The sequence below is a fragment of the Maylandia zebra genome, linkage group LG7 (genome assembly GCF_041146795.1).
Source record: "Maylandia zebra isolate NMK-2024a linkage group LG7, Mzebra_GT3a, whole genome shotgun sequence".
Lineage (NCBI taxonomy): Eukaryota > Metazoa > Chordata > Actinopteri > Cichliformes > Cichlidae > Maylandia > Maylandia zebra.
In genome coordinates, this window is record NC_135173.1 from 28,642,350 (window position 1) to 28,661,483 (window position 19,134).

At 39.8% G+C, this 19,134-nt stretch overlaps 1 protein-coding gene across 2 annotated transcripts; it reads right to left on the reverse strand.

The window, feature by feature from the left end:
• Positions 1-1,651: 1,651 nt before the first annotated feature.
• dnaaf4 (dynein axonemal assembly factor 4) lies at positions 1,652-15,718 on the reverse strand. Of its 2 annotated transcripts, XM_004556197.3 has the most exons (9): positions 15,463-15,718; positions 11,016-11,163; positions 8,942-9,072; positions 8,636-8,852; positions 7,916-8,061; positions 4,976-5,085; positions 4,370-4,523; positions 2,373-2,478; positions 1,652-2,145 (listed from the first exon to the last, which is right to left on the reverse strand). In XM_004556197.3, the coding sequence occupies exons 1-9, from the start codon at positions 15,583-15,585 to the stop codon at positions 2,021-2,023; spliced, it is 1,260 nt and encodes a 419-aa protein (XP_004556254.2). In that variant the 5' UTR covers positions 15,586-15,718; the 3' UTR covers positions 1,652-2,020. The 2 variants fall into 2 exon arrangements, with proteins under 2 accessions (XP_004556254.2, XP_076742302.1); XM_076886187.1 differs by lacking the exons at positions 8,636-8,852; positions 8,942-9,072.
• Positions 15,719-19,134: the final 3,416 nt, after the last annotated feature.

Here is a 19,134-nt window from a genome sequence, read left to right on the forward strand (position 1 = left end):
TGCTTCAACTGAGGGCATTGTTAGGTGGTGGTAGGAGTGAAGTCGCGGAGGCACCTAAACAGCTCCTTGGTTGCAGGGCCTGTAAGTGGATGAGTTCCTGAAGCTTGGGTGTTTGCCCAACCACCCTACATGCGTTTTGTGGACTTGGAAAAGACATTTGACTGTGTCCCTCAGAGTATTCTGTGCAAGGTGCTTCGGCAGTCTGGGGAGTCTGGTTTTTTTTGGATGCGTGGTCCTAAACTGTTAATCAGCTGTACAACAGCTTGTTTCAGTTTAAGGCTACGTGTACACTAATCTGGATAAATTTGAAAACGGCTAACACTATCATTTTCAATCGTTTCCAAACAGTTATTATCCACACCGAAACGACGGAAAACGCTTACATTCCTGTTTTGTGCATGCATGAAACGAAGGACAATTCGACCTGCGTCATTTCTGTCTGTTGTTTATTTACTTTCCGGCTCTTTGAAAGGTCATGCTAAAATGTTGAGAAAATCACCGAGTTTTTTAAATGGTCTGACAATGAGGTGGAGTTGTCGCTGCGAGTAACACAAAAGTACAAAGTTGCAAAAGCGAGTGAGAGTTAAAGAATTTGAAGAAAAGCTATCTGGAGCATGTACAAACTGATATTAATCTTGTCTAGTGCTGTCAAATCTGAGAGCAAACAAAACAAATGCAGTATAATGCCCTCCGCTGTCTTAGTTTAATTGGTCACATGACTGCATCATTTGACTAAAATGCGTCATCGTTTCCGGAAGCCTGTGGTTATGCAGTCCACACTGTGATGTGAAAATGGCATTTTCAAATGTATCCGCTTTGGAGAGCTCAGTGTGGACGGAAGGCCAAAAAGGAGAGAAAAATGATGTCTTTTCAAATATAAACGTATTAGTGTGGACATGGCCTTGCTGTTTTCAATAAATTGTATGCTCAAAAAATGTTTTCTCTCACTTCGATTTCTTCTTGTTGCATGTTGAAGCTCTCCTTGGAACCTTGTTAAGATCCAACTATGCAAAATATGATTTTTTTGCCATTTTTCCCAGTGTTCTTAAACTTTTGATCGGGACTGCACAATCTGTGGAAATGAGCTTACTCGAAGGGTAGGCTGGCCTCTCCCTTAGAGATAGAGTGAGGAGCTTGGCCATTTTGGAGGGGCTCAGAGTAGAACCACTATTCTTCCACATCGAAATGAGCCAGTAGAAGTGACACTGACAAGGATTCCTCCTGGGTACCTCCTGCCTGAGATGTTCTGAGGATGTCCCACCAGAAGGAGCCTCCAGGGCAGACCCTGGACACACTGGAGAGATATCTCTTGGCTGGTGCATGATGTAGTGACTGTTTCTTCTTCAGTCACCTTTTTCACTTACTGTGTGTTTATACACCACTTTAATTATTAATTATTATTTATCTCTTGCTCTATTCCTTAGTTTACCTATTCCTTTAAAAAGCTCACGTTTAACTGTTCCCTTTTAACTGGTGCTTCTAAACTGGCTGGTGGCATAAATGTTTGTTTGTAATGTGTGACTCTGACCCTGTAACAAGCTAACAACCTCTCCAAGGTGTAACCTGCCTCTTACCCTATGACTGTAATAGTTCCAGAGACACTGTGACCATGAATTGGATATACAAAACAAAAAAAATGGATTTTTGTGAACTGAATATGCTGGACTTTACTGGACACAATATGACATCAACATGGATTTCTTTTTTCCCCCAACATTTTATATAATATACAATTAACTGATCATGAAAATCATTTAAAACTAAGAATGGTATTACTTAATGAGACACTAGACACTACAAAAGTAGCCTGGCTTTACCTATGATACAATTCAAAAGTCTGTATTTTTCAAAGGATGTTGTTTACAAAGGATGTACAGAATACATTTAAAAGCTAAGGATGGATAAAAATGTATGACCTTTGTAAATAAAATACAAGAATTTTTAATATTTAATAAAGAACCTGAAACCAGCCCTCTGTAAAACATTTCATGAACATAACGTACAAAGCAAATGTCGTGTGTCACTCTGTCTCACTGGGAGGATTGACAGCAGATCCTTGAATGATGTCTCTGATTCTCTGTGTATCCACCAACAGCGCTTCATTATTAGGGTCAATCTTCAGAGCAGCAAGGAAGTCTTGGAGCCCTGAAATTAAATTGTAGGTAGATCAGCTGAGACCTGGACACCTTTTGAGTCACTGTAAAAAACACGCTCCACATATTTGACCTTACCCTTGCCCTTAGGTAGGACAAAGTTACTGTCATGCAAGTTACAACTCAAGCCTTGAGTCATGGCTAACAAGTTCTAAGTAAAGTCCGAAACAAATCACTGAGTGCAACACATCAACTTATTGACATTTTAAAGCAACAAACCTTCTGGATAGGCCTGCAGCTCGCAGAAGGCAGATCCTCGACGGACAAAAGCTCGAACTCTGGCAGCTGCATTGGCAGGGACTGGTGGAGTCAGCAGATCAAGTGCCTGCAGTAAAAAAGTGGGCAGATGTTTACTGTATGCTATTCCTCTGGAAAGTAAATAAATCTTGACCATTCATTGTCAGAGTTGGACCATCCAGAGCATCTGTCAGTCCACCTGTGCAACAAATCCAGTTGTGAAATTTTCTCGCTGCTAAAGTCAATGTTTGTGGTTTTATAACAAAGTGGAAGCCACTGGGAACAACAGCAACTTCAGCCACAAAGTGGCAGACCACGTAAATCAACCGAGCAGGGTCAGCCGATACACAGAAGTTCTGCAGAGTCTGTTTATTTACCATTAGAGCAGTGGATTGGTCTTTTATATGTTCCACTGGAGCACTCAAAGTGCTTTACACAACATGCCTCTTTCACCCATTCATAAAAGCAAATTTTTTTACTTGAGTGCTTTGTATCTAAGATTCACACATTCACACTCATACTCCAATTGTCATGGTCTGGCAGTTCTCACCGGCAGACCTGCCCGTTGTGTCCATGTTTGTGGTGTTTTTTGTTCTCCCTCCTTTTCCCCGTTTCCCCGTTATGTGTGTTTATGTTGACGTTCGTGCTCCCGGAAGTTTAGGATCCCCAATGATCATTCGATCCAAAAGTGTTCCTGCTGTGGAGGCAGCCACACCTGTCGCTCATCAGCTGCCGCCAGCTGCAGCTGATTGAGAGCGCCCTAACAGTGTGGCTGGATCGTTGAGTTTACCTCATCAGTACAGCCGTGGACTTGCTTTTGAAAAACCTCGCTCTGGAGATGGATTGCCTAGCTAACTCACTGTGTTTATCTTCACTAGGAATCGGGAGCAGAGTGTGTTTTCACAGGAGCAGAGTCACGGATTGCATGGGAGTTTTCCATTTCACTGTTCACGAACACAAGCACTGTGTGGGGATTTTGAAGAAGATCACCTTGCCGGGACTTGTATATATTTTACCTGTTGTTTTTCACTGTAAATAAATTCACTATTTTCTCTCAGAAGAGTCCCGTGTTTGGGTCCAGATCCTACCTACACCCTGACCCCATTGGATGCTTCAGAGAATACCTTGCGGTTAGTATCTTGTCCAAGGATAATTGTCATGTAGACTGAGGCAGCCAAGGTCCTTCTGAATAGTAGATGGCCTGGTTTACCCCCTAAACCACAGACACCCCTTCTCCATCTGGCAATCCGATGGATGAGTTTTGGTTTGTGTCAGCAGAACAGTACTTGTCTGACTGCAAGTGTAAAGTTTGGTGAAGGCGGGATTATGGTGTGGGGTTATTTTTCAGGTGTTGAAACTCTTAATGCTTCAGCATACTAAGACATTTTGGGCAATTTCATGCTCCCAACTTCATGAGAACAGTTTGGGGATGGTCCCCAAGTGTTCCAACATAACTGCACACCAGCACACAAACCAAGGTCCTTAAAGACATGGATGAAGATGTTTGGTGTGGAAGAACTTTATAGGCCTGCAGCGAGTCCAGATCTCAACGTACAGAACACCCTTGTAATTAATTAGTGCAGAGACTAATTCTTCCCAGGTCTACTTATCCTTGTGCTGACTCCCAATTAATGTCTGAACTCATAAATGCACTTTTGAAATAATGGTCAAAAATTTCTATAAACACACTCCTAAACATTGTGGAAAGCCTTCCCAGAAGAGTTAAAGCTGTTATATCAGCAAAGGGACCTTATCATCATATCAAACCCTATGGATTAAGACTGGGATGTTAAAACGTAAGTTCATATACATTGGTTGATGAGCGAATACTGTTCGCAATACAGGATATAATGCAGTGATCCTAGTTCAAATCTGCTCTGAGGCCATTTAATGCAACTCCCAGCTTTCTGCCTGTCTATCACAAAAAAGACTAAAAAAGGTAAAAGTAAAAATTAAAAAAGCTATAAAAGAAAAAATACCTGAGAGGAGTCTTCAATGGCCTTGTGAAAATTTCTTAACTTCAGATGGCATGCGGCCCTGTTCGAATGCAAAGCAGGGATCTTCCCCATAACCCTGATAGCCAAGCTATAGGCATTCACTGCTCCCAGGAAGTCCCCAGTGGCAAAACATTTGCTAAAAAATAAAGTTCTGTTAAACAGAGCTGATAACAAGGAAAATACAATTAATTAAACAGTGAAATTAAGCACGAAAAAAAAAAAATTTCAGTTACCCCAAAAATAACAATAGTTTGTACTTAGAAAAATAACAAAAAAGTAAACCTCCTTAGAGACACTTTGAAAGTACAGGTAAGGAAAACAGTTAGTTAACAGTCAAACTGTTAAAAAAATGTTTTGGAGCTTGTTAAACTCTGCCCCTAGAAAATATTTCAATCAATAAAAAACAAAATCAAAAAACCCAAACTAACACTAAACTAATAATAACCAGACTAAAAAAGGACATCCACCCTGGAAACTAAACTGAACTGAAATTGGAAAGAAAATCTTGAAAGTTACTAAAAATTATAAAAAAAATAATTTAAATGTTTTTTTTAAACTAAACTCTGTTTGCTGACACACTTCACTCACTCTCCTTTGTCCTTTAACCAGTAAGGGTTCCTCTCCTCTTCCTTCAGGTCTTTTAGCTCACCAACATCCACATTCACTTTTCGTCGGGTTTCAGCTTGTTTTCTCAGCCACTAGTTGGTTAAAAACAAACAAACAAACAAACAAACAAACAAACAAACAAACAAACAAACAAACAAACAAACAAACAAACAAACAAACAAACAAACAAACAAACAAAAAAAGCATATAAAAAAGTGACAAAGGTGTGTCTTCCATCCTACTGGGTGATCTTCAGTATTTGAAATTATTCTCAATAGCAGGGCCAGCAGTAATGTTATCTGTTTTACAAACAAAAGCCAGATCTACATAAGTGATCAAATAGCAGTGACTGTAGAAAACATGTACAACCTGACAGCTCCCCCAAAATGAATCCAAAGCATCTCTATTGCCCCCTGGTGCCTGACTGCAGTATTAATCATAAACCCCATGTCTTCCATGTTAGCAGATAACACTGGGGTCAAACTGTCAAACTAAATCAAAAGTTGCTTCACCAAGTTGCTTTGCAATCACTAAGAAACCTGCGCATCTCTGCTTGGAAACTGCAGATAAAGCCTGAATTTTGAGAGGTGGTCCAGTATTTACTTTCCAACAGAGTCAAATGTTAGGGTACCACCCAGTGTTTTGGTTATTGGACTTTTTGGACCTTGTTTATCGTTATAATGTTCCACGTTTCTTAGTCTTTATTTGGTATTGCTTAGTTTTCTTGTGCTTTTTAGTTTCATCCTTTGTATTTCCATACATAGAAAAAGAAAAGTATGGAAATACAAAGGATGAGACGTATGTATAAACTGTTTCCCAGTTTAGTCAGTCTTGTCTTCATGTTTGTTTGCCTAGTTGTCTGTTTTACCAGTTGTGACTCTGTGTGCGTCTCTCACCCTCTGTCTCTCGCTCTGTTATGTGTCTCAGTGTGTGTGTTTCTCGTACTTCCTGTTTAGTTTGCCTGTAAGTCCTGCATCTTTGACAGCGACTGTCTGCTCTACACTGACAGCCTGAGGTGTTCTGCAGTAAACTGCACTAACTGTCAGAAAGACGTGTGGCATCATCACCCTTTTTTGTTAAGCTAAAGGTGTTTGTAAGCTAATCAGTAATTAGTCCTTAGCTATCGTGCTAAAATGAACAGTCAGCTGTTGGGGAAAGCTGGTGTTAGTTTACTAATCCATGCATATCAAATAAAGCTTATCCTTATCCTTATCAATCAAATTAACCTGAAAAAAAACCTACTGTATGTTTGAATGTTTCAAAATATTGTATACTTCAATCCCTCATAAACAGCACGTTTAACACAGTTTTAACAGAAGATGAAGTACTGAGAGGACTGAAAATGTTGCCACTGTATTCTTCACAATGACTGGCTGTAATATCACTTCCAGTTTGTAACTTCTGTTTCTTGATAACACAACTGATTTTAACTAAATAAAAGACACAAGATTAATTGGAAAAAAAAAGTGTGAAAAATATAACAAAGTCTAATATGCTGTGCTGAAACCAAATATAAACATTTGGTGTGTTAAAACAAATTGTATGTTTAATTTCTCCACTAATTAATTTTTCAGCACCAGCTGTTTATATTTATTTATATTTTTTTTTACATGTCAGCTGTCAGCAGAACTGTAGACTCACGAAATGTGAAGAAAACATTACCTGTCGGTAGAGTGAAGATCCACTTTATTTCGGTTTGAGAGATAAACTGAACTGCACATTTGACATTTGGTGATGATTCTTTTTTCTTTGTGGTAATATGATCTGCCCTCAGATTCAGACCTCAGAACCATCCAGTGATAACAGATAAATCACACTATATATGCTCATTTAATCTTGGAGTAAATTTGTCATAACTCATAAATTAACTGATCAAAAAAAGCTAAAGGTACCAAATGATGTACTGTCAGTGAAAGCTGTAGGTGTTTTACTGAGAAAGCTAAAGGCAAAAAGGGATTAATCATCTATATAACTTATAAAGAAAGACACATTAAGAATTGTAAACTGGAGTGTTTGTTTTGTTGTTTAGCAAGCTTCATACTACTAGGACCAAGCTGGCCTTAACCCAGGAAATCCAGACCAGCTTTGGTCCTAATGGTTTCTGCAGCTTGTTTTTCCCCAGGGTGAATTTAGCTGCTGATAATATTGTGGACTCTCTTTGTTTATGTCATCCCCAGTCTTATGTTCAAATCACAAAAGACAACATCTAATTTGCAGATTATTCAGATATTTACAGTAACTCTGGGCCTCTGTGGAGTGTGCAGTTGATGTCGTCTCCAGTTATAAAACGAGGATAAAAAAAACTAAGGAGTGATGAATTATTCAAACATAATGACAGCAACAAAGGTGTGTAGCATGGCTAACTAGCCAACAACAAACCTTTAATGCAGTGCATTAAAAGACCCCATGTGTGAAGTGCATGGGGGCACTTTTGCAGTCACCAGCGTGTGAGTGGATGGGAGTGTGACGCAGCATCTCAGTCCTACTGGGCAGATTCTGGCTTTAAAAAATTCCACATGGTAGCCCTCACAAGTGCACAGTGGGAAGTAGTGAAGCCATGGCATCCATCTGTCATACAGTCAGTACAGCTAAGATGCAAAAATACTCCATATTATTTTTTTTCTATTTCAGTTTTTCCCCCCCAGTGGATTAATGTTATCTTTGGGGACCAAGGGAGTGTACAGTTATCCAAATACCCGAATGAACAACCACATTTTGTATTATATAAATGATCATGCAATAATTTATTTGCTACACTCTGTACATATGTATGTTAAGTGTGATTAAAATCCTAACTCTTAGACTGGAGCCACAGTCCATGTTATTGTTGTTCAAATACTCTCTTAAAGTGGTTATTTAAACTCCATACTCCATAATTCTTTTTGGTGGTGGTATTGGTTTTCACAGCATTCAGGAACTCACCTCCTCCTCCTCTGGAAGTCTGGACTCTCTGAGAGCTGTTGGAAAGATTCTTGGGGTGAATGTAACTTGAATGTTTCCACTGAGTCTTGGAGGAGGGAGTTCATGTTGGGCTTTCTTGCTCTTTGCATTACTGTTGCTTCTTTGATCTGCAAGCAGGAGTATGTTCATTAATATCAGCCTGTATAACGCCAAATCTAAGCACCAGGAAAAAACAATGTAGACTGCAAGACAAAATTGGACCATTTGTCATTCTATGAAGCTTCACTTTAAGCACTTTGCCTACCTCACATCCATGGCCAATTTATAATTACCAATTAACCTAATATACATGTTTTTGGACTATGTGGTAAAGCTGAAGTACTCAGAGGAAGGCAGACACAGGATAAGATGCAAACCCCACACAGAAAAACTCTGGGAGTCTTTCTGTGTGGAGCTGAGACTCAAACCAGGAACCTTCTTGCTATGAGGCAACAGCTCTAACCATGACACCATGCTACCTAAAAGAAGTGTAATGATGGCTTGAGGTTAACAATGTTAATTCAGAGCAAGAGGGTCCTGGGTTCAAACCCAGTTGGAGGCCCTTTCCGTGGACTGCAGGCTCGCCATGTGCTTGCATAGTTTTTCCTGTCCTTGCAAAACATCCTAGGTGAATGCTGCCTATGTCACCTCAAGAGTTGCATTTCCTGCTTTTTTGTTTATTTGTGTTTTTTTTTTACTCACCCAATTTCATTTTTTCTTGGTTGGGAGGTCCACATTTTTGCCTCTCTGTCTCTGTTCTTAGTTGGCGTGCTTTGGCTTTTTGATTTTGCAATTTTAGCTGGACATCCTGCTCTGCTTTTTGTTGTTGTCTGAAATGCCATGCAGTCAACTCTTGTGTGGTTTTCTCTTGTTCTGTGTCCTTTATCTTCTGGATACTGTCTCGTTCCTCTTTTTCAAGCTGAACTCAAGGAAAATATAACAAAACACTAGAGGCTCTTTTCAGGATCAAACAGGAGAATTTGGTGATTAAACAGAGTGGAAAATTACCTTTATCACTGTCTCCAGAGCATATTTGTTCTCTTCTTGTTGTTTTGCTGCCTTGTTTCTAGACTCTGAAGAAAGCTTTTCGTGGTATTTTAACAGGGCCCTCTGTCTGATCTCCATTTTTTCTTTATTATCTGAAAAACATTATGAACTTAATTTAATCGAGTAATTTCACTAAGATTAAAATCCCAAGTAAAGCCTGCTAGGGTTGGTTGGGCAACTGGGCGAATATCTATCAACAACTGAACTGAAGTAATACTAAAGCTGAAGTAACTTCATGTGCCCAACACGTTTATGAATACTGAACAGGCAGGGCACAGAAAGGGTAGAAAAATATGCAGTGATTTCCAATTTTGATAGAAGCTGTGCACAGAGCATCAGCAGAGGAACAAACAAGGAACATGAGATAAAATGAGATAAACAATGACATGGCTTACCTAACAAAACCCCTGCAAAAATGCACAAGCACTGTTTGAAAAAATAAGCCTACCAGTTGGTATCACAGTTTTTCTTGATTTCACAGCAGAAAAACATTCTCACTACTCTTAGTGCAGCTCTCAAATCAGTAATGCATTTCCCCACCCATAATAGCTTTTGTCATTGTTTTTATGGACACTACTATTGTTTTCATGTTGTTTTCAACATTAACAGTTTGTACTTTGTCAATCATGGACTACGAAATGGAGCAGTCGTTAGCCATATCCCCTACATGGATGGCATCAAGCTGTATGCCAGGAGTGAAAAAGACATCGACTCACTGACAGATGTACAGCTAGAAGTATAGTTGGATTCTGGGAATCCCGCAGATAAATGGGAACCATGAAGAGGCCGCTAGGAAAGCCACAACTCATGGATCTTTGTTGTCTCATGAGATAACAGATGCACAAACTGGTGATGGCTAACCAACCAGACATAGACAAGCAGAGAAAGATGGCCGTAATGACAGACGTAGCTATACCAAGTGATAGCAACGTCAGATGTATAAAGGCTAATTTACACCCCACTCTCAAAAACTGATATAGATTTAACACTGCCTGTGTAGCTAGATTTAAGAAATACGTGCTTAGAGTTTAAGTTCTTAAAAAATGTTTACTGCCATCTTGTGCTAGTACAGAACATGACATCATCAGGTTTCTTGGTTGGTTGCAGTCAATACACTCACATTAGTTTATGTTAGCTAATTTTAACAGAACCAATAACTCAAGGGAAGACAAGGGAAGGCAGTACAAAGGTGACCCCTTAGGGGGCCTTAGGGGGCCACCTTTGTACTGCCCCGAGCTGCAACAATGTTTATCTTAAGAAACCAAGAATATACTGTTCACTTTCACTCTGTCTCTTAAGCAGTAAGCGTTTCTTCATTGGACTAGCTGCACTGAGACAGAAAAATCCACCTGTTAGCCATAATTTTCGTTTTTATAAACCATTTTATGAATCGGAACAGTGTGGAGGGGAGCCTGTTTGAGTCAGGTGACAGGTGGTTCGCTGGATGGACAAGCTGGAGTCAGAAACTGTTTTTTCCTTGTGTGGCTGGATGTACAGAGAGGTGCAATCAGCTGATGTGATCAGCGCTATTTTATGCAATAAAATAGTCTCTCTATCCCAAGAACACTCAAACAGTTAACAACATATCAGGTTACTACATGTGCCTCACACTACAAACATAACTATGTTTCTTATCGAGGCATAATTGGGAATCCAATGATGTCATGCTAAACATGTTTTGATAACTTTAACTTTCAGCACTTATGTTTTAAATCCAGCTACACAGTAAGTTTTATATCCTTGTCAGTTTATGAAACCAGGGCTCCATGATGTAAATTAGCCTTAATACAGGAAGTGTTTCAAGTCAATTTTACATAATTTTACAAGCTTGTAATTGCCAGATAAAAGCCCTCAAGAGACACTGTTCACAGGAAAACATCCAGCTTACCACATCAAAAACTTCAGGACTGCTGCATGACCAACTCTGTCTCTTCTTGAACTGTCACATGTACAAATGTATTATGATACATTATCATGGGTTCAGAAGACCAGAGCCTTGTTGTTTACTGAAATGACCACAAGTTGAAGCTCTTACCCGTACTTATCATCAGATGCTTCCACACTTTGTTGGTCCTTTTTGGCAAAGTGATGACTGCACATCCATTTGCAACCCTTACTGCGATTCTGTCATCATCAACAGGCTCAAACAAGAAGGCTTCAAACAGATAAGGCGGGAAATGCACCTGTGAATGAATACATATTATACTGTAAGAATTGTTGTTAAGAGAAATGTAAGACCATCTTCTGGTTCTTGTTTAGCGATTAATTTGAATTGAATTTTGAATTTATATGTACAGATATATTTTTTTTTATACATACACACACACACACACACACACACACACACACACACACACACACACACACACACACACACACATACATACATACATACATACATACATACATACATACATATATATATATACATATATATATATATATATATATATATATATATATATATATATATAGATATATACACACACACACATACATACAGTGGGGCAAAAAAGTATTTAGTCAGCCACCGATTGTGCAAGTTCCCCCACTTAAAATGATGACAGAGGTCAGTAATTTGCACCAGAGGTACACTTCAACTGTGAGAGACAGAATGTGAAAAAAAAATCCATGAATTCACATGGTAGGATTTGTAAAGAATTTATTCGTAAATCAGGGTGGAAAATAAGTATTTGGTCAACTCAAACAAGGAAAATCTCTGGCTCTCACAGACCTGTAACGTCTTCTGTAAGAAGCTTTTCTGTCCCCCACTCGTTACCTGTATGAATGGCACCTGTTTGAACTCATCATCTGTATAAAAGACACCTGTCCACAGCCTCAAACAGTCAGACTCCAAACTCCGCCATGGCCAAGACCAAAGAGCTTTCAAAGGACACCAGGAAAAGTATTGTAGACCTGCACCAGACTGGGAAGAGTGAATCTACAATAGGCAAGCAGCTTGATGTGAAAAAATCAACTGTGGGAGCAATCATCAGAAAATGGAAGACATACAAGACCACTGATAATCTCCCTCGATCTGGGGCTCCACGCAAGATCTCATCCCGTGGGGTCAAAATGATCATGAGAACGGTGAGCAAAGATCCCAGAACCACACGGGGGGACCTGGTGAATGACCTGCAGAGAGCTGGGACCAAAGTAACAAAGGTCACCATCAGTAACACACTACAACGGCAGGGAATCAAATCCCGCAGTGCCAGACGTGTTCCGCTGCTGAAGCCAGTGCATGTCCAGGCCCGTCTGAAGTTTGCCAGAGAGCACATGGATGATACAGCAGAGGATTGGGAGAATGTCATGTGGTCAGATGAAACCAAAGTAGAACTTTTTGGTATAAACTCAACTCGTCGTGTTTGGAGGAAGAAGAATACTGAGTTGCATCCCAAGAACACCATACCTACTGTGAAGCATGGGGGTGGAAACATCATGCTATGGGACTGTTTTTCTGCCAAGGGGACAGGACGACTGATCCGTGTTAAGGACAGAATGAATGGGGCCATGTATCGTGAGATTTTGAGCCAAAACCTCCTTCCATCAGTGAGAACTTTGAAGATTAAACGAGGCTGGGTCTTCCAACATGACAATGATCCAAAACACACCGCCCGGGCAACAAAGGAGTGGCTCCGTAAGAAGCATTTGAAAGTCCTGGAGTGGCCTAGCCAGTCTCCAGACCTCAACCCCATAGAAAATCTGTGGCGGGAGTTGAAAGTCCGTGTTGCTCGGCGACAGCCCCAAAACATCACTGCTCTCGAGAAGATCTGCATGGAGGAATGGGCCAAAATACCAGCTACTGTGTGTGCAAACCTGGTAAAGACCTATAGTAAACGTTTGACCTCTGTTATTGCCAACAAAGGTTATGTTACAAAGTATTGAGTTGTATTTTTGTTATTGACCAAAGACTTATTTTCCACCCTGATTTACGAATAAATTCTTTACAAATCCTACCATGTGGATTCATGGATTTTTTTTCCCACATTCTGTCTCTCACAGTTGAAGTGTACCTCTGGTGCAAATTACTGACCTCTGTCATCATTTTAAGTGGGGGAACTTGCACAATCGGTGGCTGACTAAATACTTTTTTGCCCCACTGTACAGGGAGTGCAGAATTATTAGGCAAGTTGTATTTTTGAGGAATAATTTTATTATTGAACAACAACCATGTGCTCAATGAACCCAAAAAACTCATTAATATCAAAGCTGAATGTTTTTGGAAGTAGTTTTTAGTTTGTTTTTAGTTTTAGCTATTTTAGGGGGATATCTGTGTGTGCAGCTGACTATTACTGTGCATAATTATTAGGCAACTTAACAAAAAACAAATATATACCCATTTCAATTATTTATTTTTACCAGTAAAACCAATATAACATCTCCACATTCACAAATATACATTTCTGACATTCAAAAACAAAACAAAAACAAATCAGCGACCAATATAGCCACCTTTCTTTGCAAGGACACTCAAAAGCCTGCCATCCATGGATTCTGTCAGTGTTTTGATCTGTTCACCATCAACATTGCGTGCAGCAGCAACCACAGCCTCCCAGACACTGTTCAGAGAGGTGTACTGTTTTCCCTCCTTGTAAATCTCACATTTGATGATGGCCCACAGGTTCTCAATGGGGTTCAGATCAGGTGAACAAGGTGGCCATGTCATTAGTTTTTCTTCTTTTATACCCTTTCTTGCCAGCCACGTTGTGGAGTACTTGGACGCGTGTGATGGAGCATTGTCCTGCATGAAAATCATGTTTTTCTTGAAGGATGCAGACTTCTTCCTGTACCACTGCTTGAAGAAGGTGTCTTCCAGAAACTGGCAGTAGGACTGGGAGTTGAGCTTGACTCCATCCTCAACCCGAAAAGGCCCCACAAGCTCATCTTTGATGATACCAGCCCAAACCAGTACTCCACCTCCACCTTGCTGGGGTCTGAGTCAGACTGGAGCTCTCTGCCCTTTACCAATCCAGCCATGGGCCCATCCATCTGGCCCATCAAGACTCACTCTCATTTCATCAGTCCATAAAACCTTAGAAAAACCAGTCTTGAGATATTTCTTGGCCCAGTCTTGACGATTCAGCTTGTGTGTCTTGTTCAGTGGTGGTCGTCTTTCAGCCTTTCTTACCAATACTTTCTCTGAGTATTGCACACCTTGTGCTTTTGGGCACTCCAGTGATGTTGCAGCTCTGAAATATGGCCAAACTGGTGGCAAGTGGCATCTTGGCAGCTGCATGCTTGACTTTTCTCAGTTCATGGGCAGTTATTTTGCGCCTTGGTTTTTCCACACGCTTCTTGCGACCCTGTTGACTATTTTGAATGAACCGCTTGATTGTTCGATGATCACGCTTCAGAAGCTTTGCAATTTTGAGACTACTGCATCCCTCTGCAAGATATCTCACTATTTTTGACTTTTCTGAGCCTGTCAAGTCCTTCTTTTGACCCATTTTGCCAAAGGAAAGGACGTTGCCTAATAATTATGCACACCTGATATAGGGTGTTGATGTCATTAGACCACACCCCTTCTCATTACAGAGATGCACATCACCTAATATGCTTAATTGGTAGTAGGCTTTCGAGCCTATACAGCTTGGAGTAAGACAACATGCATGAAGAGGATGATGTGGACAAAATACTCATTTGCCTAATAATTCTGCACTCCCTGTATATATATATATATATATATATATAATTATTATGATGTCTTAGCAATGGCTTTTTCTTGCTGCAACTCGTCCGTCAAACCTGCAGCTTGAACTCTTCTCTTCTCAGTTGAAACTAAGACTTGTTTACTACAACCACTATTAAGCTGTGCTTGAAGCTGTTGTCCTATCACGCAAGCTGTTAACTCTCAGAAACTTGTCCTCTGGTTCAGTTGTGGCTTTGGGTCTGCCAGACCTATTCCTATCAGAGTGTGCCCCAGTTTTTAAATGCCTTTTGATGGTGAAGGAAACTGTACTCAGTGACACTTTGACTTTCTTGCAATTTCTCTATAGGAAAGACCTACATTTTTAAGTGTTATGATGGTCTGTCTCTCTTCCATTGTTATTTGCCTTTTTCTCGAGGGTATGGTACAGTGTGTTCCGACACTGCTTTTATGCAGACAGAGGGGGACGGTAGAAAAGTATCCGGTTGGGAGGGGGGGCTTTAATGATGCATTTGGAAAAACTCATGCAGAAAGCTTAATATGGTCATGTCAATTTATATTTATATATTTCTTTTCCTTCTTTTCCTTTTCACGTAGATGGCAACAAAAGCATTGATAAAAGCGCTCGAAAATATATACGGCAGCTGAGTTGGCTGCTGCTCACAAACTTGATCAAACTGCCGTACATCGTTTCAATATGTCTCAATTCTGTGTGACACAGAAAAAAAATGCTATGCAGTCTAGCTTAGTCTCTGACTGAGACGAGTCCCATAGATATAGTATTTGATACACAAACAGTAAAAATACAAAACTCCTTTATTCAGAACTTTACCTTGAGGTAATCGTCCGTACAGACAATGTCTACCTTCCCGGCATTCGTTCCTTTTAGAGGCACATTAATGTAAAGCGTCGTCTCCGTCTGGGTCCAGACGTAGTCCATCACGACCAGAGGCATTTTTGGGACAACTGAGCTCACTGTTTGATTCACCTGATTTTAGAAGAGCCAGAAGGTTGTGCTTTGATTAAAAAAAATCGCTCTATTTCCTTTCATAAACGTGTCCGACGTGAAGTCCCGTCGCACCTCGCCATGTTACTATGGTAACCATAAACAAAATGCTGACTTTGAGTTTGTCGGAAAAACCTAAACTGAAATTCGTAACGCATAACCACAATGCATTAAACATTTTTATATATTCTTCTATAAAAATCCACAAAGCCGAAATCCATAACCTTTCACAGGAAGTGCACTCAACCTACGTAAGAGGATTAAAGGTGCTGACAAAAAAGTGGGGGAATCATTTCTATTTGTTTGTTGTTGTTGTATTTCCAGAATCCTGAAAAAAAATCTGTTTCTTCAACTGGATTGGACACGGAGAATTCAGGCTTTTCCCCCCTTAGAATTCTGGAAAACAAACAAACAAACAACAACAAAACCCCCAAACAAAAGACTCACACAAATTTTGTTTGCCAGTGGCCCTAATGCTCTTTCATAACAACCTCATCTTTGAGGTTAATTTAATAGAAAGTTTTTTCACTGAAGCTTAACTCTAAGATCTCCTTTCAAAGAGGAGAAGCTACCAGACCCAGACTCAGTGGTTCTCATAACTCACTTCAAATGTTGTTACTGTTAATCAGCTCCTGTCTTCTCAGATTCAGCTAAATGCTACAAAACTATTCAGATGGTGCTTGACGGTGCAAATGGATAATGACCCAATGCAACCTAAACGTTTCCCTAGGCTAACTAATAAGATAGTCTTAAATACTCAAGTTAGTCACTGAAGGCTGTCTAGAGCAGTAGCAAACAGCAAATGAAGGTGGCTGGAGTAAAGACTAGTGCCGTATGCTACAGAGCAAATTCAACATACCGAGGGTATCATTACATTATCTGGTTTCAGTTACCTTGTCACTGGTGATCAGGATCATGGGGATGATATTGTTAAAGCATGACCTTGATCACAAACTGATTGAGCTAAAACACAACATACAATTAACAACATAAAACAACAATAGTAAAATGGGTAAAATAGAGACATAAAATTATCTATATAACATATAAAACATACCTCACCAACTGACCCATGCTTAGAGGCAGAAATGAGCATTTTACAGATACTAGGTTGAGGTTTTGTGTTTGATTTGTTAAAGTCACTTTGTCTTATGGCTTGGTATGATGTAATGGGATTACATGCAATACATCTTTTCCTGTGACCTTTGGCCAAGAGTGTAAATTGTCCCTAAAGGCGTTAGCTATTGACAAAAGGCTCTCCATAACGTTCATGCTGCCTCATATGGATATTCAGAGCCAATCAGAAAATACCCATCTAAGGCTTCTTTAACACAGCTGCCAACATACTTCTGTAAGACAAATATCTTTTCTGCAGTGGAAATGTTCCTTCACAACATTGGAGTCTGAAAAGATGCTTTCCAATGCTTAGACTTAAGTGAATGCCCACTAAATACAGAGGGCTCTGGGATAGGTAGTCTATTAGCTGACATTGCTTCTGCCAAAACCTTTACAAGCTCACCTGCGCTCCAATGAGTCATGTTTAACTCTGTTTGTTGTTGTGAGGGTTGATTAGTAGCATTGTTGAACTCTGTTACCTGTACATTTGCAGGGGCAGTTGCAGGAGTGACTCTTTCTTGCTTCACTGAAATGTAACCTTCCTCGTAAACTTGTAGTTTTGCTTTTGCTGCCTTGAATCCTTTCAGATTTTCCATCTTTCAATTTCTCTTTTCAAGTCCTCAAATGACTTTCTTAATGCAGCACTTCCCTCTTGTTGTCTCTTTATCACAGCTGCTTTCTTCTTTTCTCTTTTAACATGCCTCAGTTTCCTCCTTCTCCTCTAGGAGGCATTGTGACATTGCAGCAGCATCTTGTCCTGCAGTAAAGCGTTTCTTTTCTTCTTCACGCAATTGTACTCTTTCTCTGTATTTCTCTTATTCAGTCTTAATCTGAAGCAAAGCCTTTGTGGCTTCATACTGCGCTGCAGCTTCTTGTCTTTTGGTGGAGGAGGCATTAGAGATAACTCTATTAGCTTTAAACTGGCTATGAACTGAGACACTAACAGAGCAAGAGGATGTAAATATACAGCTGGCATCAGGCCATACATTCTCCTCTTGCTTTTCTCCTTCAGTGTGAACTTTGATGTTTTGTAAAATTACTGTAGTCACTGAGGTGGATTTGTATAGCTTGGAATGCATATCAGAGGGTCCATCCATTGCTCTATAGTCATCATAAATATCATTAAGCTTGGCTACTTCTCTTTGTACAATGTTCATGTGACCTTCAAGAATGTCAAGTAGATCTCCTTTTAAAACAGACTGCTTTGACAGTCATAAATACTGTCAAAGCAGTGTTGAAGCCATTGTAACCTTTCTTTATGGAATTCTTTTCCGTTTTCTGTGAGCATGTGAGGCCTTTCACTTCTATGCTTCTCTACTTCCACTCTTTGCTCTAAACAGGTTTCATCCATTTGTTCTGCACTGGAAACTTCAATTTCTGTTTCATTTGTTTGTGACATTTTTGTTTTTCTTGAAATGTTATGCACTTATTTCTTAATCTCCTTTTAACTTGACTTTAGAAATGAATTATGAACTTGATTGCATTAATTCCCTTCTTGTTACCGTTTGGTGCTGTTGTTGTCAGGCTTCACACAGTTTCTTATTGTTTCTCTCTCCTTGTGTCACTTTTCCAAACAGAACTTTAACGATTGGCTTCAGGATATCTTTATGAAGAAACAACTGGTGAACCTGTGTGTCCATTATTATTTGCAGCGGGCTGGTCCTTGGTGCAGTGACACAAAATTGCCACCAGGGGGCCGGGAATCATGCAGGTCCGAGTTCAACTACCACTTTCACCTGTGCTTTAATGTGAGTTGTACAAACTTGGGGTTGCCATTAAGCTCGCCATCCTCATACTTCAACATGGGTGTGCATCTCACTCAGGGGCACCAGGGGAACCAACATGCAGTACAATAGTTCCTACAATTTCCACAATGTCGTAATGACATATAAAATATGCTTAGTGCAAAACAAAATATGTTAACTAAAAGTATGACAGTAAAAAGGTGGTCTAGGGGTGGTCTAGCTTATCAGAAAGGGGCTTTTATCAGGCTAATAATGTTTACAGAATACTATAACTGTTGTGGAAGAGATCCAGAACTGAATAATAGCTAATAATTAAATGCAAAGTTGTGTATAAACACATAGTGATTGAAAAACAAGGTAAGTGGAAAAAAATATGCATTACGGGAATGACCCAGCACCCTAGACCTAATGCAGCATAACTAAAGGAGGATTAAAGTTTTTGGTGGGTTCTTAAACATTTTAAGAGAAGAGGCCTTCCCATAATGGGTCTAATAATAGCTTAAAATGCAGTGTTAATGCTGTCATTTTCAGTATCTACATGGATGTTAAAATCTCAGACAATAAATATTTTATCTGAGCAAAGCCCTGAATCAGATTAAAAATAGTCTGAAAATCAGACAGAAACTCTGTAAGGAAT

Excerpts from the sequence above, each read along its gene's own strand:
- dnaaf4 (XM_004556197.3), bottom strand. The coding sequence starts at position 15,585 with ATGCCTCTGGTCGTGATGGACTACGTCTGGACCCAGACGGAGACGACG. Across the intron at positions 11,164-15,462 it reads GTACGGACGATTACCTCAAG|GTGCATTTCCCGCCTTATCT; the intron begins GTAAAGTTCTGA and ends ATTCATTCACAG. Across the intron at positions 2,479-4,369 it reads CCATTGAAGACTCCTCTCAG|GCACTTGATCTGCTGACTCC; the intron begins GTATTTTTTCTT and ends TTTTTACTGCAG.